Here is a 25,996-nt window from a genome sequence, read left to right as displayed (position 1 = left end):
TGCAAAGGCAAGCACAAAGGCTCATGGGACTGGTGCTGTGATCTCAGTTATGTGTTGTTTAGGTGTTTATACTAGTGGACGTGAGTAGTGGTTTCCGGTGTTGGTGTGTTACACACTGGCTGTAACAGGCCCTTAAGAGTGAGACTCTCATAGCGATGAATGCTTCCCAGTCGGGTCAGTGTGTAAGTGTGCAGTGTATAGGGCACAGGAATGCAACAAAAAACAAACCAAACAATCAGAAACAGACTTCATGAGGGTGGCCTGAGGGCCTGACGTCCTCTAGTGGCCTCTGTGCTCACTGGGCAGCACTGTGGAGCCAGCTTGCCATAGAATACCAGGATTGGCAGGTCCACCACTGACACTCTGTGCTTTTCACAGACGAGAGCAGGTTAACCCTGAGTCTGGAGGAGCCGTGGAGAATGTTATGCTGCCTGGAACATTCGTCAGCATGACCGGCTTAGTTAGGCTCGCATGAGACTATGTATTGTTATGTTTTGACCCACCTAATGCTGCCAGGTTGAATGTGAGACTGTCCAGGAGCTTAGTGATGCTCTAGTCCAGATCTGGGAGGAGATGCCTCAGGACACCACCCATCGTCTCATTAGACACATGCCCCGATGCTGTAAAGCAAGCATGCAAGCATATAAGCACCATACAAACTACTGAATTCTGAAATTTTGCAATCAAAGTTTGCGATTCTTTAAAAATCAACGTGACAAACATTAGTAGAGTTGCTTTGAATTCAGCCCTCAATAAGCTGATCATTTTGATTTCCATCAAACGATGGAGCATCCTTTTATTTCTGACATCTTTACCAGTCCATATCAGTGTAGATAACCCAGCACGAGTTTTTTCCTCCTGAGGTCTGATGTGTTTTCAAAGTGTTTCTTTCATTTTTGGAGTAGTGTAAATTAAGATTAAGTGATTTAGCTTCTTTAGGCATCCATAATAAGTTTAACTCACTGCTGTTAAACAGATCTTAATTTTCTGAGACCCTAAGTCTTCATATTTCTTTAAGTAAAAACCAGATTATAGAATTTGGTATCAGAGAGCTCTCTGTGCTGTAACAACCCACTCTCACAACAGTTTATGAAATTGCCACAACATTTAATCTAGTCATTCATGTTCCGCAGTACAAATTTCCTAGTCTTATATTTGTGTCCTTGAACATGACTTTTCATCGGGCTCTTTTTATTTGTACAAATTCATGTCCATAGACATGAAATGCTTTCCACTTTTAAAAGGCAAAAAAAAAAGTGCATTTGGAGGTTGGAGGTGGAGCAAATCATTTTGCCAGCACTCACAAAGACCCAGGTTTGAGTCATACACGTCACAGATGTTCGTTCGTATCACTTTAAAACACGCCAGTATTTAGTTTAGAAAAAAAGATCAGGTTCCACTTCTTTTAAAGCTTTATTTTCTGGGTTGCCATGGTGACACCTACCCGCTTTCTCTGGACAAAATACCTGCTCCTGACATGAAATATACTTTCTATTGAAATGCATTCCTTTCGAGCTGTCAGTGTTCACTGAAACACACACACACAAAAAAAACGTGACAGTTTGTGTCCATGAACACAAAGAAATGGACCGCTTTTTCACGGCCACTTCATATTTTGTTCTGAGACTGCAGGTTGTGTCAGATGTTGCTATTTGTTATGTGATCACAGAGAGATGTTGTATTTTGTTTTATTTCACTGTTTAAAAAAAAAAAAAAAAAAAAAAAAAAAGTGCTTACTGTTTACTATACTAATGATTAAATCAATATGAATTTCCACATTTAAACAGCACCCATCCTCTGCTGTGTGTTTGCCTCTGTTTGTCTGGCACTTCCACTCTTCTGAGAGTTAAATTCAAAGATACTCAAGATTTAACTACCGCACATATTTCCTTACCTGCCACGAAACATTGAGCATAACTTGAAAAAAAATAATTGAAAAAGCTAAACCCAAAAGTAGCGAGAGGTTTCTCCTCTTATGTGCTATCGCATCACCAGCGATTTATGTCTGTTATCGTCACCAATCTTGTAGTTGGTCGTCAAGCCAGTACACTGATTGCCAATCAGGTATCTCGACTTCCCATGGTTCATTTAGGAGTGTTAACATCTGTGTGTGTACTTTGAAACCACACTCGGTAAGACTTAACACACAACAGTTGTAGATAAACATCACACATCTGTGCTCTGCTATTGCATTATTTATACTTGTTTGTAATCCACACTGAAAGGTATCTAATATTTGTGCATCGTGAGAGTTTGCATCCATTTTTTTCCTTTTTTCTCTTTTTTTGTTATAATGCACTTAAACTTGAGGGAACACTGCAGTGTTATGTTCCTTTGTACTTGTGGAGCCTGTTCAGACATGCAGAAGAGCAGCTCATCGTTCTTTCTGTGTACACGCTTTCTGCTGACTTGTTACTTTTGCAGCAAAAACTTTCAGTCTTTCGTTCCGCTTGCAACACTGAACTGGAGCACTTAGCAGTCAGCTATTTCCCACTTTTCATTTCAGTTTTTAAGCGAGCTTTTTTTCCCCTCTTTATTTACCTTTTATGTATTTTTTTGTGTGTCCTTTCTGATCTTCCTCTTTTTCTTCCTTTTTTTATGCAATGCTAAGTCACAGTATAGTCCAAGCTGAAGAAGAGGAAGTTTTAAGTGACAAAAGTGAAAACCCTCTCTGGAGAATTAGAATTTCACTATTCTCTATATTTATCATGTGCCAGGAATACACAGGTGCACTGAAGAAATTTGATACTAAATGATAGATTTCTCTCATGTGATTCGCTTTTTCATAAGACTCTAGTGATCACAACATGGGCACAATGGGATACCAAGCCCTTTACTCTGAGGTTTCTTTAGATGCATCCTTTTTTGCAGACCTGCCCCACTGTTGTCCACGGGTGCTGCAGCTTGAGTTTGTGACTGCTATTAGTCAGAGGGCATAGATGGGGAAAAAAAACCAAAAGTGACATGTAACTTCCCCTGCCCTGGGTCACTGACTGCCTTTGAATTGCAGTGCGTGCTCGTTTACTGGGTTTCAGCAGAGAATGACTGACATCCTGCCTCTTCCTGTACTATCATATGTGCATGTGTGAACCCACCAAGAGTCCTAGAAACATGGGATGCATCCCAATTGAGGCCTTTTCCCTTAATCTGCGATTGCTTTCATCACAAGCATTCAGTTATGAGATAGGACAGGTTGAAATAAAGCTAATCAAAGGCCCATAAACAGATGAATGGATGTCTAAGTGCTTTTATTTGTTAGTGTGATCAAAACTACAGATTAAAAGGGAGGAGATGCGATGAGTTGCTAAGTTTTTCTGCTTCTGCACCTTCCCTCCCATCTTTGATATTTCAGTGAGATTCCCTGCAGTTCACATGCTAGTGTCCCTCACATTTCCTTTTTTAAATTTCCTCAGGGGAAGAAAGCCTTGTTTGTTTACTCCATATTATAACTGGCTGTCTGCCGTATTTCTCATTGCCTTCCACACTGTCTGTTTCTATTCCTGCTTGATTTGCGCCTTCCCCAATGCTGCAGAAGGTTTTCGTAACTGTGCTACATAACTATATTTAAATTTATGGCTCTTGATGATAAAATTATAGTCTTTAACAGAAGGCTTTGCCACTAGTCTGAAAACTCAAGCAGTTTAATGAATTCCAAACATTTTCTGTTGTTACAATAGTAGATGTGAAGAATTGTGCATCCTTTGCTGGAGGGTGCACTCTGCTTTTTATTTGTATGTGGATCACACAAGCATGTCAGGCTATTATAACTAACTAGGTCATTGTGATGAGACTACTGTTCATCTAAACTATATATAGTGCTAAAAAGAAAATGATGAAGAGGCTGTTTTGTCTCGGTAGCCTGAATGCACAATGACTTTCCTCAGCAGACTAACAGAGAATTCTTCAAGCCCACTCATCCCTCTTTAATTCACTTACACAGTAAATTAGACTCTTGATACACTCTTAAAGGGAAGATCATGTTGATAGAGGGGAAATGAAGTGCAGGTGATTCAGCAATGCATTACATTTTTGTAGAGTATTTTGTGATTCAAGTAAACATCTTTGTTGTGTGGTGATTTCATGGGCACATGTGCAGCCTTTTTACTTTTATTAGTGGTTGATTATCTCATACTGTTTAGACATGAAAATGTAATCTGTGAAGGTTATGTTTAATGTAGCATCGCTTCATTCCTTAACCTTTCTTTGAAAATAATATTTTCGTTGTCTTCAAGGTTAAATGGGGTGCCCTGAGATACATCCGTTTTACGGGTAACTACCACAGTGGTGGTTTTGAGTACGTTGGCAGGTGTTTTGTATGTCTGGATTCTCAGTGTGATAGCATCCCCACTGTGCAAGATGAATCTTTACAGCTGTGTAGTTGAAATCAAAATGAAGGCCTTGTTGGAAGATGTGCAGATTATCAGCTCGAGAAGTACTAAATAAAGTACTGCAGAAGTAGGAAGGTCAAGAAAATACCTTAGGAGAGCTCGCTGGCCTGAGCTCATTAGCTCATTAACTCATTCAGGCAAAGGAGTGGTGAGCTTATGCCACAGCAAGTTCACAGTAATCACTGCCAATCCTCTAAAATGAATCAAACTTCCTACCGTGACCACCTCATCAGGTTTTTTTACAACCTGTGCTTGATGTTAAAGTCAGATTTGTTGTTTTATGGGTTATAAGCTATGAAACATTCAGGTTTTAATATTATTCATCAATTAATTGACCTTATAAATGATACTAAAAATCTCTAGTTTTCACATTCAAGTCTTTGTGAGCGAGTCTTGAGAAATGAGCAGATAAAGCAGACCTTTTTGTTACTGTATTCTCGTCTTTTTTAAAGTTAATGCATTTTGCAGTGTTGTTGGTTTGCAGTTTTTCTTATTTTTACCCATCACTGAGATTTTCAAGGCCGTTGATGGCTTTAACAGACCTCAGTCTGGCTCTCTGTACTGTGTCTGGCAATTACCCTTTTTTCTTCTTGGCTTTTCTTAAAACTGTGGTAACAGCACTGTCACCACACTAGTAAAACCGTAAAGGGTTACTGCCACAGACAGAGCAAAATACTGTCCTACAATGGAGCTCAGCTCAGGAGACCATAAGCAGAAGAAATTGGGTTTCGCTTGTTCTTATTCAAGCACCAGAGCAGTCTTTATATGCAAACCCTGGATCGTTATCGTGGACACTGGAGTCAAGTGTGTGTGTGTGTGTGTGTGTGTGTGTGTGAGTGATGCTCTACAGAATGGAGCTTTCGGTGAAAATCAGCCATTTTGAAATGCTAACAAAATTTCGATTATCAGTTTTTTCTTAACCTATATAACTTTGAACTGTCTCAACTGGTGAGACGATTCAAGCTTGTGCAGTGAAGGGTCGTGGCACAGATGTGTGAGGTTGGATGTTTATTGTTCTACTGTGGCGGCGGTTGTGTTACAAATATAGATGTGGAAAACAACTTGGGCATTAATTAAATACCCGAAAAATGTAACCAAAAATTTTTTCCAGCATGTTTGTGCAGGTAATCCTTGTGGCCTTATACTCCAGTTTGGCAGACTGACTCTTCCCGAGGCAAACACCACATCAGATGGTCTGGTTGCGTCATTTTTCTTAAGATAACCACTATGATTATAAAAACATAATGACGTTAATTATAAAGGCCTTTAACTGATCTCAATCATCCAGTTACAGTACTGCAGTGATTGTCATTGCAGACCTGTTGATCCAGACCTGCAGCTTCAGTGTTTTCCGTTCTGCGAATTTAAACTTCCTCCCTTCCTTGCTTCCTCCTCCACCCTCCTGCTGTGATGTGGGCTTTTGTTTCTCCATTCCTTCCATTATCTAGTCTTCATAAAGTGTTCTGTATTAATTGACATGATCTGATGGCACATGAAAAGGATCGCCCAGCTATGGAAACAGCTTCACTGTAACAACAACAACAATGCTCGATTCTTACTGTAGCCAAATTATGATTTGACATTACAAGCAGAAACTGTGTAAAGTCCATATATACTCACAGAAATTTGCAAAAAGGCTTATTAGTCAGACTTTATCTGTGCTAAATTAGAAACCTGAGCCTGACAAGGGCTTCAGACTTAATCTGTTATAGTCTCTATCTTGTTGTCTGAAAAGGCACTCAGGGACTTGGTAATGAAGTTCTTTCATCTTATTGTCTCGCACCCTTTCCTCATGTTTCCTGTCAACAGTTACATTTATGATGTTTTAATGACTCTCCCCCCCCTCTCTGTTTTCAGACTGCCAAAGGCTACATCCTTTTGTTTGATGTGCTAGGTGGAGGAGATGACAAGTACCTCTATGAGCCTGTCTATCCAAAGTGAGTACACCACACATTCAGACTACTTTTGAAGAGCTATCAAACCATTGTTTGATAAATGTATTTAAGATCCCCATTAGTATGAAAGAGGGTAATAAACAGTGCGTGCTTGAAGAGGAGCCTACCTTGTGATTGACATTTTGCTGCAGTTTAAACGACATCCCTCCATTTGTGTCTTTGGGTACACAGAAAGAGGAACTATGGGAATTCTGTGGACTTGTCTACAGTATGTTGACACAGGAAAGAAAAGGGAACAACAGCAGCGCTCACAACAAGTTGAAACAGGGAAAAAAAAAATTCAGATCAAAAGACACTCATGAGAAACACAAATGACCATCTGCACAACTGTGCTAGGTGTTTTAGGCAGATCCACCCCTCGCTCTTCATAACAGGTTTGCAGTAACAGAAGTCTGAGCCACACAGGCCTTAGAGACTGGTCACTAACCAAATGTGTATTCCCTGATTCGCTGTTGGCAAGTGGTTGCTGCCTGCTGCTGAGTGAAATCTGTAACAAAGATCACAAAAAATCTCCTTGTAATCACTTTGGTCACTGTCTGATTGCCTCAGTTGTCCAACTTGCTAACAGACAGTCGGGAACTAACCACAGAGAGTTATAGCTCTTTTCCACTAGTACTACTTGACATAGCTCGACTCATTTTTGGGGGGTTTTCCATTAGGTGGTACCAAGTAAAAACTGGAATCGGAGAACCTCCTTCTGTGAAAAAGCTGTGCCTTGCTGTTTCAAGCATCATGTTATAAAGGCCACAGCTGTGAGTTTAAAGGCAAACAGTTTGTGTTTCAGGTTTGCACCCTTCAGTTTCACTTTAGTTTAACAAGGAGTTGGAGTGTTTTCAGGCATGTCAGTGTCTTCCATGCAAACTAGATGCAACCAAATCAGTTGCAAGGACATTATACCGTATACCTCTATGTGACCAGCAAGTACCCTCCTGCAACCACTCTGCAACTGGTTGAGAAATATACTGTGTAAGCTGGTGTTTACAGGAGGTCACTAACGTTTCTCTTGATTTTACAGTCAGTACTTTCATCCTTTATATACAGTTTATAGTTACATGCAGTGATTAGTTGAACATTGTCCACGGCCCAGATTGCATTAGTTACCTCTTCTGTCATTGAATGTTTGCCTCGCTGAACTGCTGCGTCTCGAACACCGGTGTCTACATATACAGTCAACCATAAGAGAGAGAACAGGAAACACTACCTTTAAGTAAAACTCTTAACTTATTCACTCATAACTTGTACTGCTCCCTGCATTGCTTTGAATTTGTAGGTAGCTTTTACTTTTCTTTTTAGTAACAGGCGGTTGCCAGTTTAATCTTTTACTGTGTCTGTAACACGAACTTTGACGGTGAAAGGTGGTTATGTAATGTTATGGGTGTGGTATCAATATGACTGTCAACATGTGTGGAGGGAGAAAAGCGGTAGCAGGTATACAGGTGCAGTTTACTAGTCAATATTCTCATGTTTCCTCATGATTGCATTTGCGTCATTAGAGCAGGCGGTGAAATTATAGCTGCAGTTTCTCCATTACCTCCATAACTGTTCCTCAGAGGATTAGAAATATTCAGAGCACATTCAGATTTTTCATTTATTTCTTTATTTTTTTGCAGGATTTAGCTTTTTATAACTGTGAAAAAAACATGTTTTCATTTTTTATTTTGCTATGAAGTCTTGATTAATAGGACCATAAGATAATTTAAACACTCCAAATCTAAAACACAATAAAATATCTGGGAAGTTTAGCAAAGTGAATGCTTTTCTGTCTGCTTAGGGATGTTTGCTCTCTTCTCTTGCTAATCCTCCCATGGTTGTTCTGCATATGAAGCATTTGTTTGATTGAAGTGCGGCTCAAAGCGTGTACTTCACATTCCTTTACAACACACCAGCAGCGTTTGAGCAAGTTAGGACATATTCAGTGTTCATTGTCAGCTCTGTGAATTTGGAATTTTAGCATTTCACTGGGTTTACTTTCACGTAAGTAGGAGTAAAATGTGTGTTTGGAATGATGTGGTTGCACAGAGGAAGCCCTCGTGTGAAGGTGACCCCGGGTTTTAAGGAGGAGCAATGTGCGCCCGCTCTCTCTCTAGAGATGAAGAAGCCTGTGGATCTGGAGGCCCCCATCACCAGGTAGGTGCTCTCTCACAGATACGTTCTTTCTGTTGTGTCTACCTGTCTGCCTCAGCCTCACACAGGCATCAACTCACTCCCTCTCGGTCTTTGATGTGTCATCAAGCTCACATTTACACAGGCAAATTCTCCTGCACAAACACACACACACACACTGAAGGTTTACTCACACTCTGTCTCCATTCAAGCACTCCCGGTAAACTCTTAACAATGTTTATGGCCACCCCTTGGGCCTAGCTTCATCATTATGTGTATATATTTCCATGTAAATAACTCTTTCTTGAACCTACAAATATTTACCTGGGTATAAATGTTCTTGTTACTTTTAAAACAGTGATTTAAAATGTCGTAAATTAAACACAGGCAGGATAGCTTCCATAAAACCTGCACAACAGAATCACTGTTATTTTGTCTGAGTGCTAACTATAGTGTTGCATTTGAAACATTTTAAGATTTAAGCTGTGCACAAACGCTTCTCAGGTAGTTTATCAGCAGCTATTTAAAGACTTTTTTTATTTTTTTTTAACACATGTAGCTCTTTGTGTATCTGTGAAAGCCATTTGGCTCATGGTAATGGCTCGAAAACGTCTCTTCTTCTGATGGAAAGACAGTGTTGGCAGTGAGAGACAGCTGAGGTGCAAAGAGAAGCTAAAGTCCTCTGATGTGGATTTTTAATGGCAGAGGCCCACAGAGAGGAAATGCATGAATTGGCAAAAATGAGAGGGATGAGTGACTGACAGATGAGCTAACTGATTAAAGCAAAGAAGTAACATTTGCCTGGAACATAATTAATTTAAATCAGGCTCTTATGTTTTCTGGATAGTTTGTATTCAGATCATCACAAGGCATTTTAAAGATGCAAATTGTCTGAGAAACCATCATTTTTTTTGTTTAAAGCTTTTGTCCGTTTCAGGTTTGATGACTGTGCTTTCTCACCAGATGTAACGTGTCTATTTTGCCTGTTGCATTTTAAAGAGCGTGAACGGTTTTTATTCCGTTAATTAGGTCTTTAATTATGTCAGACAACTTGAAGTTCATTTAAATGGCTCAAACTCATTTGTAAAAATTAGGCAAATAGGGCTTTTTTCTTTTTTTTATGTTTGTATATCAGTGTGAAGATGGATCATTTGCCTTTTACTCTGTGTTAGCCTTGAATAACAGGGAAAATTACTTGATGACCTCACTACATTTTCATGTTTTCCCTCCTGCAGAATAACAAACGTAAAATCTTCAGGTTTAAAATGTTAAACGAGTCTAGGACTTTGTGATGTTTTATATGTGATGTTTTATATGTGACGCACTGAATAAATTAAGAAAATAATCAACAAATTAATTGATTAAAAAGTGTGACCAAAGCATAAACATGATTTCAGAATTGTTACTGTAAAAGCTTTTAGTATATATTAATCAAATGGACAACACATTTAGAGTACTGGGCAAAAGCCTTGGAGGGAAATGGGGGCTGTGATTCTTTGAAACAAGTACAAACATAAATGGAAATACAGTATATAAGGCAACAACAGAGGTTTGTATAGTTCTCCTCAGATTGAACATCAGTATTTGGTGTGATTATTCTTCTACGTTGTCTGAACTCTTAGTCGAGCTTTCTTGTAATTTCTTTAAGTTGTCTTCAGTAACAGTTCTCCAGGCTTCTTGAAGGACATTCAAATCTCTTCTTTGGATGTTGGCTGCCTTTTTGTTCTGTTTTCTGTCAAGATGACCTGACACGACTTAGGGTTAGAGTAATCTTAAGATCTGGGCTCTGGGGAGGCCAAACTATGATTTACAATGATCCACAGTGTGTTTTTTTCCATTCAGGTATGTTTTTACATATGAAACAGTTGCTAATCAGAAATATTCCAGATGGTATTGCATGGTGGATCAATATCTGATGGTATTTTTCTTTGTTTATAATTCTATCAATTTAGACTAAATCCCTAACAGCACTGACTGAAATGCAGCCCCAAACCATGACTGAGCCTCCACCAGGCTGATCTGAGCCAAAACATTTCAAATTGGGATTAATCACCCAAAAAAGACCTGGTGCCATTCATTTTCAGTTTATGTCCAGTTCTTGTGTAATTTGGCATACTTAAGCCCTTTCTTACTGTTTCTCTTCCTTAAGAATGTTTTCCGGGTAGCCACCCATTTCCAATGAGACAATGAGGCTTCAGTGAACAGCAGATGGACCAACCGAAGAGCACGTTCTGCAAACCACTTTAAGATATGCCAACTTTGCGGTTAATAGTGCTTGCAAATTATCTTGTTGGTGGAAAAATGAGATTTTATGCCTTTCAACTTGTTAAAATTTAAATTGAGTTCTTTGTTCAGTTGTTTGTGGAGAAATGGCACTGTTTTATCCATTCAGTTAGAGGTCATTTATGCTTAAATGATAGGTCAGTGTTGAGGGGCGTAATGAACAACAACAAAAAAGAAACATTCCTGTAAAACTGGTGAGGTAAGGAGTGGAATGAAAATGAGTGAAAAAGCGGCCAATGTACAAAGAAAAACTTTGAAGGATCTTCAGAAATCCCAGAGAACTATTGCTCAAGACTATTTTCCAAAATGTATAGTTCGTGTGGCTCCCTGGAGGCACAGAGTGAGGGGAAGCATTAGAACGATGGAGCCAGTCTAATAGAATTGCTTTCTCCTCTTTGGTGGTTTGAGTTTTGTGTTGTTTTAGTTTCTGTCTTTGTTCCGGCTATCACCCACATGTTCTGGAGCTTGACGTGTTTGACGTTTAATGAGTGACAAGAACTTTTACTGTTTCTTTTTGTCCGCCTTTTTGTTTTTGTTTGTATTGTCCCGTGTTCATCTGCCATTTCTCCTCCGCTGTCTGTGCTCGACAGAGATTACGGGGTAGTCATCTGAATTAGAGCGCTCTGTTGGCATTTCACAGGCACAGCTTGATTGTGCAGGAGATGAGTGGGTGTCTCCTGCTGCGCGAAGCTGCAGTAAAAGACGTTGCCTCCTCCACAGTGTCAGTCCACTGTGCTTAAAGCCTTTGCTTCCCTTCATTTTTCCACTTGCTGACTCTCGGCTGTTGTCATCGTGCTTTCCTCTGTGTTAAACCTCTTACCCTTTTTTTTTTTTTTTTTTTTTTTTTTTTTTTTTTTTTTTTTTTTAAGGATACAATGAAGTACTTTACCCACACAAACACACTGTTGTTTGTTCTCCTATGTGTTAGAAGATGGGGAGACTTGGCACTAACAGCTACATGGCCTCATCACAGCTGCCCAGTAAAACTTTCAGTCTTTACACGGGGCACAGCTGGATGATGAATAGCCCACTGTTTTCTGTCTTGTTATATTGTTTCTACCCTGCCTACCTAGCTCCCCTGCCTGCTTTCTTGTACTAACTTCTTTTTTTTCCTCTGTTCCTTTGAATAAATATTAAATTTTTTTTTAAACTTCTTCCCACTAGCCTGCAGTCCCTCCAGGAGGATTTGCTGGTGTGTACCGCAGACGGTTACCTCCATGTGCTGCATTGGGATGGGCTGGGCAGCAATGGACGCAAGGCTATCTGCCTTACTACAATCCCCTTCTCATTGGACCTGCAGTCTGCTCGAGGTTAAAAAATCAGTGCACTCTGCCAAATACAACAGAGTAACAATAAAACAAAATCAGGCAGTTATTTGCTAATGTTAGTTTTAAAAATAATCAAACAGCCTACAGTAGCTTTTCAGCCTGGAAAATGTTATCTTATAAAAGACGTTCTCCCTCCCTGTGTATTTAGGTGGCCCTTCTCTGGACCTGGAGGGGGTTCATATCCGCTGTATGGAGTACTGCGTGACCCTGGATGGCTTTGCTGTCGTACTGAGTGACGGACGCCTGGGCTTTATCACCCCACTGAGCAACACCATCACTGCAGATGTAAGGATGCTCACAGACACGCACTGGTCACGTTCAAGCATACAGACGGTCAAAACAGTAGAATTAGTCATTTTCCACAATGTTGTAATAATCGTAGTCGAGACATTGTGCGCAGTTGGCCCTTTGTTTACGTGCAGCACACAGCAGGAGACGGTTTGTCAGATCTGTTCTCACTGCTCAAACTATTCTGTTTGGTCTAAGCGAGGGTGCTGCAGGCCGGCCGCATGCCATCCACCCGTCTGCAGTGAATTCTTGAATAATTACCTGCTCTATTTTCACATGGGCAAAATCACATTACACAGACCTTATAGTAGGGAGCTGGCAGCATAAGGGCCATTAAATGTCCAAGGCGACGGAGTCAGACCTTTGCTTTCTCACATAGCGTTCCACTCAGAAATGCTCAAGGCTGCAGTGCATGTGTGGAAAAACTGCTGTTGTTATGGCATTAAATAGCCAATTTATTATTACAGGACCTGCACACAGCCTGACACCACGATGACGGGAACACTACAGGCCCTATTTCATGCAGCCAAATCACTAACAGCATAATGATTTCTCTGTTATGCTTTTTATTCTGCAAATAAATTGAGTGCTCTGGTTGGCTTTTAGTAGACTAAAACAGCTTGTTTCAGGATATAAAGTTCAGAATTTCTTTTTTTTTTTTGTAGTTTTGCTTCTGTAGCTTTTCGATCAGACGTGATGTGATTGAAGTGCACACTTTCAGCTTCAATCCAAAGGGTTTTACGAAACTTTTATTTGGACTATTTAGCTATTGTTGCCATTTTTTTATACACATTTACACATTCAAGTTAATTGGGCAAACTAGCATAATTTTAAATAAAGAGACTGTCTTATTACTTGGAGGAAAATCTTTTTCAGTCAGTGACTGCCTGATGTCTAGAAAACATGGACATAAAAAGTGTTGTTTGCTCCCTGGAGATGCTCTGCTTGGCCTTTTCTGCATTCACCTTCAGGTGTTTGTGAGTCTCCCTGCATTCAGTTTTATCTTCAGTAACTGAAAAGCTGCTATACTCGAGTAAGATCAGGTGACAGACTTGGCCGTTGAAGAATATCCCATTTCTTTGCCTTGAGTAACTTTTACAGTATTCTTTCCTGTGCACTGTGAAGCTTAGTCTGTTTTGCAGCATTTGGCTGAATCTGAGCAGACAGTATAGCCATGTACACTTCAGAGTTCCTCCTAAATACTAATGAGCCCACTCCACTGGCTCCCATACATGCTATAACACTGTAGCCCCCACATTTAAAACGATGTGAGCTGATGGATCACCCTTTCACACTTTTCTCTCCTGTCTCCTTTGTTTTGAATAAGAAAGGAACAAGCCTCACCCAAACATAAAACTGCTTTTCAGTTAATTGTCCAGTTAATTTTGAGCCTCTGAAAAGCTGAAACTGTATAAAAATGACTCTAATTTTTGAACAAATGCAAAAGTTCTGTGAAACTCTGAATTAAAGCTGAAAATCTGCACTTTAATCATATATTGATTGTGGTGGTGTACAGAGGCAAAACCACAAAAAGTGTGTCTGATTATGGAAATTATGGAATTTGTTTGCGTGTTTATGTGGAAAATATTGAATAACATATAGTTGTATTATTTTATTTATTTATTTTACAAGAAATGAATTTTTAGTAGTGGCAGAAATTAGTCCCGGCCTTATTTACTGTCAGAAACTCTGATATACTTGCTTTTCCACCATGCAGGAGATGCACAGCAGTACTTCCAGAGAGCAATTATCCACACTAATAATGCAACATGTTCAAGTACACACAAAGCCAGAACAAAATGTTATTAATAATATTGCGGTAATGTCTCAGTTACAGAGCTTGCAGCTTTTAGTGTTCTTGGCACGGTGAAAACCGTAATGACCATCAGGAAAACATTTTCTTGCATCTCAGTTTACCGTTAATATTTTGGCTGGAAAATGGACAGTGGGTGTTGATTTTAACATCAAGACATAAATGTGAGATAAAAATCGTGACCAATCGAGTGATGATGTGCTTTACTCTCAGATTTATTTTATCTTTTTTTGCCAGTCGGCAGCATTTTACTGTTACCTGTTGTTCAAGAAGGCTTCTTGTGTGTGTCCAGCAGTTGCAGGGTGTCTGGGCAGCGGATGTGACTGATGGCACCTGTGTGGCTGTCAACAACAAGTACAGGCTGATGGCCTTTGGCTGCGCCAGGTACATGTCTCTGCAAACGTCTCCCTCTCTCACAGTCTCCCTACATCGTTTACAGAGCAGTGCTGAAAAGAGATGTTGGGTGTGTTTGTTGAATGTGTGTGTGTGTGTGTGTGTGTGTGTGTGGTACAGAGAGGTTGTTGTCAGTGTGGTGTGTGTGTGTCCAGTGTGAGAATCTGTCAGTTTGTGTTTGCTGAGGTTAAATAGTGTGTACTTGTCAGGAACTCCTCATGCAGTGCAATAATGCCAGGTTGGAAGGAATTTCTCTCCATGCTGCTTCCTTCTCCCCTTTACCATGTTTTAGACACTGTTTTGCACTTTACACATTTCCAATCTCTTAAAAAATAAAGTACAATTGTTTGAACTAAAATCTTTACATATTTGAAAACATGCTTACGCAAAATATCGTCAGGGAGTAACTGCAAATGTTCGATTTTAAAGCATCTGTGTTTAATGGCATTCACATACAGTACAGATGTTGAGCTGGTGTTGCTGTTGTAGTTGTTTTCATGTATGTTTGTCTCATATTAATGTGCAAAGAGACGCACAAACATGCTGGGAGAAGCTCACAGCACAGAATTGTAGCTAGGCGGTGACATTTCATGCAGTTCCTCTCATCTCACACAGCATGTTATGCTGGTTGAAATGCGTGTGTTGTCATTGCAGCGGCTCGGTGCTGGTGTACATGATCGACACCACGACAGGGTCGATGCAGCTCTCCCACAAACTGGAGCTCACTCCAAAACACTACCCAGGTATCCTCATTTACCCTCAATTCTTCTGCCTTGCTTTTTCACTCCTTTTTCAGATTAGCTTAGCTCCACTTGGCATGCTTTTACAGGATGTAATGTACATTCCTTCAGCTTTCTGTCTTTCTCTTTGTGTATCTGATATCCTGCATCACTTTTGTTGGATTTGTGATCCAAAGCCATAGCTCACCCTAGTGGCTGAACTGCCTTATAGACCCACGGCTGTTTAAACAATGAAAATGGCTGGTTTCTTGCTCTTGCTTTGTAGTTAAGAGCTTAGCGTAAAGACACCTTACTTTAAACTCCTGCAGAGTTTAAGGCCAAGTGTGTCACGCAATTCTCCTCCTCTTTAATTAAATAGCAGCTCAATTCCTGTAATATTATCCCAGTTGCATCACATTCTACAAACTAAGCCCTCATTAGTATACCATTTGGCAATATCATTCTGATTTTATATAAATGTTTCATCTACAAGGGCCAAATGTGGCACAGTTGTACCTGAAGTGGCCTTTCTGCACATTCAGTCGACTGTCATTACATGTTTGTGAAAATCACAGTGAATCTAGAAAAGCACAAAGTGTTTGGTATTGCAGTATTGCTCTTTTTATGTCACCCAACCTGCCATTCACAGATTTTGCTCGTCATTATGTATAAAATAAAAACACAATAAAACTTGGTGCATAAATAAAAAAGATCCTGTATACTGTCCAGTACAACAGTAAATCAGAAATGTTGTCATTTCTGTGCATTCTTTGCCTTTTCAGACATCTACAACAAGACGGGCCCTGTCAAACTAATCTGCTGGTCACCTGACTGCAGCGTTGTCATGGTTACGTGGGAGTGCGGCGGCCTGTCGCTGTGGAGCGTCTTCGGAGCTCACCTCATCTGCACTCTGGGAGAGGACTTCATGTGAGTGAAGGCACAGATGCGAGCCTGCGTAATTCATACAGCATGCTTTTAATGATTTTTGTGTGTTTGCTCCCTTTAGACATCGATCTGATGGTACCAAGAAAGACCCCCTTAAAATCAGCTCTATGGTATGTAGATATTTGTTTTAAGAGTGAAAAAATCAAAATAAAAGTCTTTATTTGTAATAGAGGTAGAAACTTTTTTTTTTTATATGTGCTGAATCTTGCACTTTGCCCCTTTGTAGAGCTGGGGTGCAGAAGGCTACCACCTATGGGTGCTCCCTCACAAACAGGAGAGGAGAAGACAAGAGGAGCAGGAGCAGGATGTGGAGATGGTTGCACCTCCTAACTCCAGCGCTTTGCAGGCCGGCATACTGCAGTTCCACTTCATTAAGAGCGCCCTCACAGTCAACCCCTGCACGGTGAGAAGATGCACGGCACTGATGGAAGCATCACCGCACACACACTCCATGCCCGGCATTCATGCTCAGTTTGCTCCTTTCTTGGTTGTTGCAGAGTAACCAGGAACAGGTGTTACTCCACGGTGAAGACCGCCTCTACCTGACCTGTGGTGACCCCACACAGATCCATAGCAACTCTGACACACACCCACACACACACTTACACCCGCATGACGGCAGCCCGCTGCACCCGCCCCCCAACCCCGACTCCTCTCTCTCTCAGGGACTCAGCACTTTACTCGGACACAAGCACTGGCACGTGGTCCAGGTAAGGACCGGCTTCCTCCTGCTCCTCTGCACACTTCCTGTGTGTCATTATCATAAATAAATTTGTGCATAGAAACTGCAGTCATTTCTGGATGATGAAAGACAGACGCAAATAAACTGAGTAACTTGAAGTGGCCTGTGTGTGTCTGTAGAGTTCAGTAAATTTAAAAATTTAGCTCACTGTCTTTTTATTTATTTAATTTTAATTGAATTTTATTTGTCCTCTAGATTCACAGCACATACCTAGAGAGCAACTGGCCTATACGGGTAAGTGTGTGTTTGGCTTTAATGTTGATCTCAGAGATGTTTGATAAATAGATGCACGCATTCAGTTTAGTTCAGTTAAATATGAAGTATAGTCCTATAGTCCTCTTTTTATGTGGAAAGTTTTGGCTTGGTTGCTCCTGCGGGCCTCCAAACCTCATTTTTATATGATGTAAAGCTCTATAAACAAGCTCAACTTAACTTTAAAAAAAATGTCATCACACTGGTAGCAAAAACGGTGAGAGCTGTTTTTAGTTTTATGGATTTGCTCGTTTTCTGTGTCAACACTTGAAATTGGTGTTTGGTGGATCTTAGTGACGTCTGTGTATGTTTGTAAAGTTTGCAGCAATAGACACAGCAGGCCAGTGCATGGCTGTAGCAGGGAGGCGAGGCTTTGCACACTACTCCTTGTTTACAAGGAAATGGAAGCTGTTTGGGAATATCACTCAGGTATGTTGACACCTCAATAGATGACTTTGGTGCAGTGATCAATAGACAGTCAATGACGCAACATTTTATCTGAGCTCTAAGCCACGCATTGAAAATACTGCCACTGTAACAGAGACAAATGTGCCAGGAATAACTTGTGACTTTATTTATATTTACAAATAAATAATGAACACCTAGCCATGCAGTCTGCCTACATGAACATTTGTGAGAGAATAGGTCGTTCTTAAGAGTTCACTGAATTTCAGTGTGGGGCTGTAGTAGGATGCCACTGATGTAATAAGCCAGTTTGTGACATTTCCTCCAACGTACGTATCCACAGTCTATTTGCCTTACCACAGTAAGTGGTGTTACTGAAAGGTGGAAGCATTTAGGAACCACAGCAACTCAACCACAAAGTGACAGAGCACATGAAGTCATAGAGCAGGGTCGCTAAGTGCTGCCTAGACGCATAGTGTATAAAAGTCACTCTGCTGACTCAATAACTGCAGAGCTGCAAACCTCCTCTGGCATTAACATCAGCACAAAAACTGTGTGTCAGGAGCTTCACAGTGTGGGGTTCCAATCCAAGGCAGCTTCTATAAGTGTGTTTATAGGTGACTCAGTACTTTTGTCACTATATTGTTTGTATGTATGTGCGTGGGGAAAGCTTTTTCATGCAGAAGCTCTAAAAATGCACTTGAAAATAAAGTTAGAATAACAGTCTGTTAAAAAATGAATTTGTGCACAAACATGTTTTTGTGGCAAAGTACCTGATAAATGTGTTGTTGCTTTTTTCTGTAGGAGCAGAACATGACAGTCACAGGAGGTCTGGCTTGGTGGAATGACTTTGTAGTGGTGGCCTGTTACAATTTTATAGACCAGCAGGAGCAGGTGAGACTGAAGCACCACCTATAAACCACCATCTCACAAATCCCTTTGTTTTTTTTGTCTAATCTAATGCTTGTCTTTAATTTTGATGTCTCCGTCTGTGGTCTCTCTGTAGTTGAGACTCTATCAACGCTCATCCAACCTGGACAATGCCTTTGCTTCAGTTACTAAGCTACATTCAGACACTCTGCTGCTCAATGTCTTCAGAGACATGGTCATACTCTTCAGAGCCGACTGCTCCATCTGCCTTTATAGTATAGAGAGGAAGAACGACAGGTGGGCTTCTATACACGACTGCAATCTTTACTTCACAAATTAAGATCCTCATCTGTTGGTGTTACACTGGGCAGTTTTTATCCAGCTCCCGAACAAATCAGTGCTTGTGCCAGTGACTGCTATGGATGGAGGGCCTTATGTTGTTGGGTTCTGCTTTCAGCTGTTCATTCATCACTTTTCATGAAGGTCATATATCTGGAACGCCTTGAGGGAATTTCCACAGATTTGATACATCTGTTTATTTGGATTTCAGAATTTGTTTGTTTGGAATACAGTGGTCAGAGTCAAGGTTGCTCGGCTCTTATTCAGGAAATTATATGGCAGTCATAACAAGATTTTATAAAAATGTCAAATCTGATAAAAATTATACTTATAAATTAAACAAAAAAACTGTCATGAATGATTCTTGAGATGTTGCTTTCCTGTGACCACTTCATGACTGCCAGGCTTGAACTGGTGAAACAGAAAAATCCTTTTAATGTGAAGCTGTCGCAGTAGAAAATGTACAATCATTGTGTGGTTTTCAGCACTTTTCTTTGCATTCTTGGATTATTTGCTTTCCCGTGCATTAGTCCTCTTTCATTAAGCTCGTAATTATTATTATCATTCCAGTCCAAACCCGACAGCCAGTGTGGAGCTGCTGCAGGAGGTGTCGATGTCCCGTTACATCCCACATCCAGCCCTTGTGGTGTCTGTCACTCTCACGTCTGTGCGCACCGAGACTGGCATCACATTAAAAGCCCCGCAGCAGGTAGTGCAGGAGCACAGCAGCATACAGCAACCACCGACCTGTAACTACAGGTGTTTTAATAATGCCTCTTGTGTGTCTGTGTCAGGCCTGCATGGCAGAGAGCATTATGTTAAATCTGGCTGGCCAGCTGATCATGCTACAGAGGGACCGTTCAGGACCGCAAGTACGAGAGAAAGACACGGCTGCTGTCAACAAGAAGCTGGTGAGTTCACACTGATATCTTTGCATGCAGAATGTTCTAATTATGCTGCTGTCTGTGCAAACAGAAATCAGACCTCACACCACTAAAACTGAATTTTACATTTTAGAAATCCCCTCATAACAGCTTTTCTTTTTCCACTAGCTCCCATTCTGTCCCCCTGTCGTGTTGGCCCAGTGTGTGGAGAATGTTTGGACCACCTGTCGATCCAACAAGAAAAAGCGCCATCTGCTGGAGGCTCTTTGGTTGTCCTGTGGAGAAGCGGGCATGAAAGTGTGGCTGCCACTTTTCCCCCGAGACCATCGCAAGCCCCACTCCTTCCTCTCCAGACGCATAATGCTGCCCTTCCACATCAACATCTACCCTTTAGCTGTGCTGTTCGAGGATGCCCTCGTACTGGGGGCAACCAATGAGACTGTGCTCTACGACGGGATGCAGGGATCCTCAGAGCCACTGGAGGCACTGTTTCCCTACTGCACCGTAGAGAGGACCTCACAGATCTACCTCCACCACATACTGAGACAGCTGCTGGTTCGCAACCTGGGTGAACAGGTACTTGGAGCAACCTGGCTCAACATATCTGCTTCTTAAAGGTTTTAAGATGAGATATTTGATACTGGAATCATTTTGAATGAAAAGGTTAAACTCTACCTTTTTCCCTCTGTAATTTTGTTTAGGAAAACTGTAAATAAAGACCAAAAGGCACTGATCACAATTATGATGATGATGATGATCAGGGCCTTGTCATTTTTTTGAGAAATGACAAAGCCAAGAGAAACTTTCTTTTTAAATTTGTATGAATTAGTTTGAAGTACAAAGAAATTCAGGTGTGAAAATATCGATAGTCAGTTAAACGGTTGTGCATGCGTTGTTAGTATATGAGTGTTTATTTCTTTCTTTACTGTTTCCTTTCAAGGCTTTGATGCTGGCTCAGTCATGTGCCTCCCTCCCCTACTTCCCCCATGTCATGGAGCTGATGGTTCATGTAGTGCTGGAAGAAGAGGCAACGTCGCGGGAGCCCATACCCGACCCGCTGCTTCCCACCGTTGCCAAGTTCATCACAGAGTTCCCCCTGTTCCTCCAGACCATTGTCCACTGCGCCAGGAAGACGGAGTACGCCCTGTGGAACTACCTGTTTGCAGCCGTGGGAAACCCCAAAGATCTGTTTGAGGAGTGTCTCATGGCTCAGGATCTGGACACAGCGGCCTCCTATTTGATTATACTGCAGGTAACGAGCGGAGTCAACAGCTCATGTTACCAAATTCTGCATGCCCCACTTCAGTTAACTTTATAATGTCATAAAGGCAGAGATTATTTGCATTTTCACCATTGAAAATCTTCAGAAAATCAGAGTGTAATTTTTTTCCAAGATCCTTAAAAAAATCCTGAACGTCTCAAGCTTCCTCTTTCTCTCCTCCTCCGTAAAGAATATGGAGGTTCCAGCAGTGAGCAGACAGCACGCCACTCTTCTCTTCAACACGGCTCTCGAGCAGGGCAAGTGGGACCTCTGCCGGCACATGATCAGATTCCTCAAAGCCATTGGTTCAGGGGAGATGGAGACTCCGCCCCCAACACCCACTACTCAGGTGAGGAGCTGAAAATGTTACAGGAGGACAGTGACTGTCAGTCTGTCTGCTTTCAAGCAAGGGCACCAACCTCGTACGGTTTAATCTTTATTCTTTCTTAATTTTACTGACTGTACTTTAATGATCTTTTATTGTCTCTTCCTGTTTTAATTATTTGTTTTATTCTGTTTAATTGCACAACCCTTTCCGACTACATCACCTTAAAAAAAAAAACTTTAAGATGAAACGCTTTAAACTGGTAACCTTCAAACATGCATTTCTGTGTTCAGGAACCCAGCTCAACTGGAGGTTTCGAGTTCTTTAGAAATCGCAGCATCAGCTTGTCTCAGTCGGCCGACTCGGTCACCACAGGAAAGTTCAACCTGCAGAAGACCTTCAGTATGCCTTCTGGATCTTCTGCTAAAGGGTACATGCACATTTTGCATAAAATTGGACAGTATAGTACTGCAGTTTGTTCGGAATGTGCTCTGTGCAGTATCTAACTATTCCTGTCTTTTCCCCGTGTTGCCTCTTCCCACCAGTCGGGATGTGGAGTGTGCAGAGAACATGTATATCGACATGATGCTGTGGCGCCACGCCCGTCACCTCCTGGAGCAGGTGCGCCTTCGGGATCTGGGATGCTTTTCCGCTCAGCTGGGCTTCGAGCTCATCGGCTGGTTATGTCGCGAGCGAAACCGCGTGGCCCGAGTTGATGATTTTGTAACGGCGCTGAAGAAACTCCATAAGGACTTCCTCTGGCCGTTCCCTGTCATTCCTGTGGGAAACCTCAGCTCACCACTGAAGAATGGACGGTGCCGCACAGGTGAGTGAAGAAGAGGAACGGTTACAGAGAATTCGATTATTACTTTAAATATTTAAAGGTGATGGTTAAATATCCATCCGGTACGGTGCCTCAGTTTACATACTACTAACAATTTAATCCATACATGCCATCACTGGTTTCATCGCAGTAATTGTTGCCGTTTTTCGTTGTTGTTTTCAGTGCTGAGCCCACGGTTGTTGAAGTCACAGTCAGCGGACAGCCTGCTGAACAACGACATGGACACGGCACCGCCTCCAACAGCTCCTGCCAACCACACCTGGATTGACGAGCTCGGGCAGAGACCCAAAGACATGGACACAGCCTCTTCTGCTCACTCGAACCAGCACTCACCACAGACTCATGAGGCCTTCCTGTCACTGCTCACCAACAAAGGTAATAAAAGCTCAACAGCTAGTCCCTCCTTTTGTTTTTATTCACTTAAGCTAACTTCATCTTTCGCTCACTGCCCTTTCTAGTCGAGGAGTACAGCATCGGCTCGGCCACAGACCTCACAGAGACCAGCTCGGTGGTGGATGGCGACTGGACAATGGTGGACGAGAACTCGTCCACTTTGAGCCTGAGTCAGGCCGAGCTGGAGCACATCTCCATGGAGCTGGCCAACAAAGGCCCGCACAAGTCCCAGGTGCAGCTCAGGTGAGACCTCCCTCAATCTATAGTCGTTTGCTTCAATTCAAAGCGAAAGCAACATGTATATTTAAGCTGCGCCTTCTCTGTGTCCATCAGGTATCTCCTCCATGTGTTCATGGAGGCAGGCTGCCTGGAGTGGTGTGTGGTGATTGGTTTGATCCTGCGGGATGCAAATGTCATCAAGCAGGTGATCAGCTTCCTGGACAACTCGGAGGTTCCTGCAGAAACCGTGCAGAGTGTCAGAAACGGATTATTAGCAGTCGATGCGTGGGCCTCCACGGACTGGTGGGTAGTTCTGTACCAATACTGGTATTGATATTTTTGATCTATTTTAAATTCTTTACCTCTTTATTACAATAAATGTTTTGTTTGTCTTCTTCCCGTAGCCTGGGTTACAAACCGTTCCTCAGCCTGATTCAGCCGCAGCTGCAGCGGCTGATGGAGTCGACGTCGGAGCAGGTGCAGCCTGAAGCCTTCCAGCCTGCCAGCCAATGCTCCAAGCTCAGTGGCTCTGAAGGTCTGGGAGGAGCCGCGGTACCTCGGGCAGAGGACAGCAGAGGAGTGGTGACCCCGCTGGGCCTGGCCCTGCCCTCTCTCGAACCCGCAGGAGTTTTCCCCCGTCCCCCCTCTGAGGACTGTCCTCCCGAACAGACGGAGGAGCAGGGGGAGGAGGAGGGAACCTACGACTGCACCTTGTCCTGAAGCCTCTTCTGGACTTTTTAACCTGTGAACCCTTCAAGGGCCGGAGTGGAGGAAGCTGCAGCAGTGGCTGACTGGAAAAAGACTTCATTTGTGTGAGCGAGTGTGTGTGTGCGCGCCTCTTTGTCGGTTCCTACTTCAGTCAGTATTACCCACTCTTAGATCGTGACGCTATCAGCCCGACAGGCACAAAGACATCACAGCACAAACGGTTCCTTTTTAACAGAGCTCATTTCAGCAAGTTGTGCTGGTAGATTAGAGAGGAGGGTCACTCATGTCAGTTGTTTTCCACTTGTGGTGTTTTGGAAGCTGTAGAGCAGCACGCGAAAGCTCGGGTGGAGCGATAGAAACAGTTCAAAGGGTCTGTTTTGATCATCGCGCTACACCGCGGAGCATAACGTAGAACAAAGAAGAAGAAAAAGCTTGTGTCGTGAACCGTTTACGGGACTCGCCGACGTGCGTCTGAGCCTACAGTACGTGAAGCGTGCCGTTCTGTCTGTGTGCACAAGAGGTGTTTCATACTTTCATACCTCAGTATAATTTTAAAATATTTTGTGATACCTTTTTTTCTATAATGTAACAGTGTACAGGATGACATTATTTTTCTATCAGTCATGTCCCTCTGCAGTCACCCTGTGACCAAAAAAAAAAGGAAAAAAACCCTCAGCGGATGATTCTGTGTGATTCTTAAAAACGATTGAATTTAAGCTTTCTAAGAAAATGATCTCTGAGTAGAATCCCACTGTTCTGAGTGCAGACTAGTTTCTTACCACTGATCAGCACCTTGCACGCTCTCTGCCCGCCCCCTCACTAGTGATGCTAAAGTACAGAATCAGCTGCCTCGCTCTTTCCCGTTTGGGGTTTTAAGCAAAGCAGATCTGTGTTGATCCTTCTGACACTTCGTGCACTGAACAAAAAAAGATGCTTCTTTTTTTTTTTTTTCCCATCATGCGAGAGGCACATCATTAGTGAGTTATTAAAAGCCATCAGGTGGATCGTTGGATTGTCAGCAGTGTTAGGAGCGACGCGTTAGTATTGTTTTAGTTTGAGGGATTGATTGTTGTGCAATAGATAAGTCGCCGTGTGGTTTTTGACCCTCACCCTCTCGCAATTCGTCCGGACCACCCGCGAGACGAGCGGGAGGCCGATCGCCGCGTTCCCGTGCTTCAGAGTGGAAAGCTGAACGTGTGTGCAGGGCTGTGTTCACACCACGTCGACACGATTGGTGACTCTGATCACGTGGAATTGATTTTTATCATATTAGTCCTCGTCATTACTATTATTTATTGGGATTATTAGCTGAGTGATCATTCCTGCTTTATTTTAATGACCGATAACAAAACTCCTTCCTTCTACTCTTTAGTTATCAAAGTCATGCATTGGCTCAACTACAAGCACTAAAAGAAAAACAATGCGTCAGTATTATATTGTGCAATGTATTGAAATGTTACTCAGCTTTATCTTTTTTATGCTTACTACTACTTTTGGGCTTTTTTGTTTTTCTTTCATTCCCCCAGCTGTGCGCTTCTCATCCTAGACCAAAATGATGTTTTATAGTTGGGTGTGTTTATCTGTTTAGATTAGATTCTCTTCTACGAGCTGCCCGTCACTATACACAAAAAGGGCGAGACGGCCCGAGCGGCTCTGTATCGTCTACTTTGACCCTCCTTCCGCTCTGAACAAGCCTACAGCTCCACTACAAGCTTTACTTGAACACGGAAACTTGATGAACCAAAGACTTTACGTCCAGAGGCCTTCTGTTTTAACCCCGTTGCTTCAATTTGAACGCTCGAGTCCTCGTGCAGAGGGAGGAGAATCTCACTCGCGCACATCCCAGCCCTCTCATCAGAAACATCATCGCTCAAATATAATGCTGACGGTATACGAGACAATTTCCTACGGAAATGAATATTTCAGATGTTTTATGGTTTCCTTCTCCGCGGGGGAGGAGCGTCGTTCGCTCGCTTGGTCAGACGTGGACAGCAGCTCCCTCCCAACTGTGTACAGTTTAAAAGTATTGCTCGTTTCCTCAGAGTCGAGATTTATTTCTGGGGCAGCAGCCATCCTCAATGCAGTGTAAAGATACTCTCTTGTACATTCGCCTTTTCTATTCATGTTTGGTTTTCTACTTCATTTTTTCCCCCTTGTACATAAAGACCAATAAATTATTTTTAAAAGGTTTGTCTGCCTCTTTGACCTCCTTATGTTTAAAGCAACCCATCAAGTGCAGACAAAGCAGCAACGTACGTGTGTGTGTGTGTGTGTGTGTGTGGAAAAGACAGAGTTAAGACTTATTAACTACAACTCTATGAATAACACACAGGGGAATCCGATGGCTTTAAATTTACTGTTTCATTAAATTCATGTTTACGTAAGACCAGCAAGTAGGAGTGGTTGCATTTTCTCTGCCTGTAGAAAGAGAGCAGTTATTTTACTTGTGCAGAAATTCTCATGTTAAACAAGTTTCAAATGGGTGCAATATCAGGGTCAGCTGAAACAGAACTGCAGGCATTTTGTTTGAAGATAAACT

At 42.0% G+C, this 25,996-nt stretch overlaps 1 protein-coding gene across 2 annotated transcripts in view; it reads left to right on the top strand.

Moving 5' to 3' along the window:
• ric1 (RIC1 homolog, RAB6A GEF complex partner 1) overlaps positions 1–25,647 on the top strand; it is a 37,449-nt gene extending 11,802 nt beyond the window's left edge. The window contains exons 3-27 of one of the 2 annotated variants that reach the window (XM_039615199.1): positions 6,246–6,325; positions 8,363–8,470; positions 11,894–12,039; positions 12,206–12,342; positions 14,454–14,542; positions 15,206–15,294; positions 16,053–16,197; positions 16,277–16,325; positions 16,442–16,618; positions 16,713–16,925; positions 17,153–17,191; positions 17,528–17,638; positions 18,419–18,508; positions 18,621–18,781; positions 19,394–19,532; positions 19,618–19,734; positions 19,876–20,283; positions 20,648–20,959; positions 21,159–21,317; positions 21,587–21,723; positions 21,839–22,119; positions 22,300–22,512; positions 22,596–22,773; positions 22,864–23,052; positions 23,154–25,647. In XM_039615199.1, the coding sequence (XP_039471133.1) occupies positions 6,246–6,325; positions 8,363–8,470; positions 11,894–12,039; positions 12,206–12,342; positions 14,454–14,542; positions 15,206–15,294; positions 16,053–16,197; positions 16,277–16,325; positions 16,442–16,618; positions 16,713–16,925; positions 17,153–17,191; positions 17,528–17,638; positions 18,419–18,508; positions 18,621–18,781; positions 19,394–19,532; positions 19,618–19,734; positions 19,876–20,283; positions 20,648–20,959; positions 21,159–21,317; positions 21,587–21,723; positions 21,839–22,119; positions 22,300–22,512; positions 22,596–22,773; positions 22,864–23,052; positions 23,154–23,469 (4,083 nt within the window). In that variant the 3' untranslated portion in view covers positions 23,470–25,647. Of the gene's footprint in view, positions 1–6,245; positions 6,326–8,362; positions 8,471–11,893; positions 12,040–12,205; positions 12,343–14,450; positions 14,543–15,205; positions 15,295–16,052; positions 16,198–16,276; positions 16,326–16,441; positions 16,619–16,712; positions 16,926–17,152; positions 17,192–17,527; positions 17,639–18,418; positions 18,509–18,620; positions 18,782–19,393; positions 19,533–19,617; positions 19,735–19,875; positions 20,284–20,647; positions 20,960–21,158; positions 21,318–21,586; positions 21,724–21,838; positions 22,120–22,299; positions 22,513–22,595; positions 22,774–22,863; positions 23,053–23,153 lie in introns of both variants that reach the window. The other variant, XM_031742506.2, reaches the window with a different exon arrangement.
• The last annotated feature ends 349 nt before the right edge of the window (positions 25,648–25,996 follow it).

Source organism: Oreochromis aureus, linkage group 7, assembly GCF_013358895.1.
Source record: "Oreochromis aureus strain Israel breed Guangdong linkage group 7, ZZ_aureus, whole genome shotgun sequence".
In the NCBI taxonomy this organism is placed as follows: domain Eukaryota; kingdom Metazoa; phylum Chordata; class Actinopteri; order Cichliformes; family Cichlidae; genus Oreochromis; species Oreochromis aureus.
The sequence above is the reverse complement of the archived record's forward strand: the minus strand, read 5'-3'. Positions and strand labels throughout refer to the sequence as shown.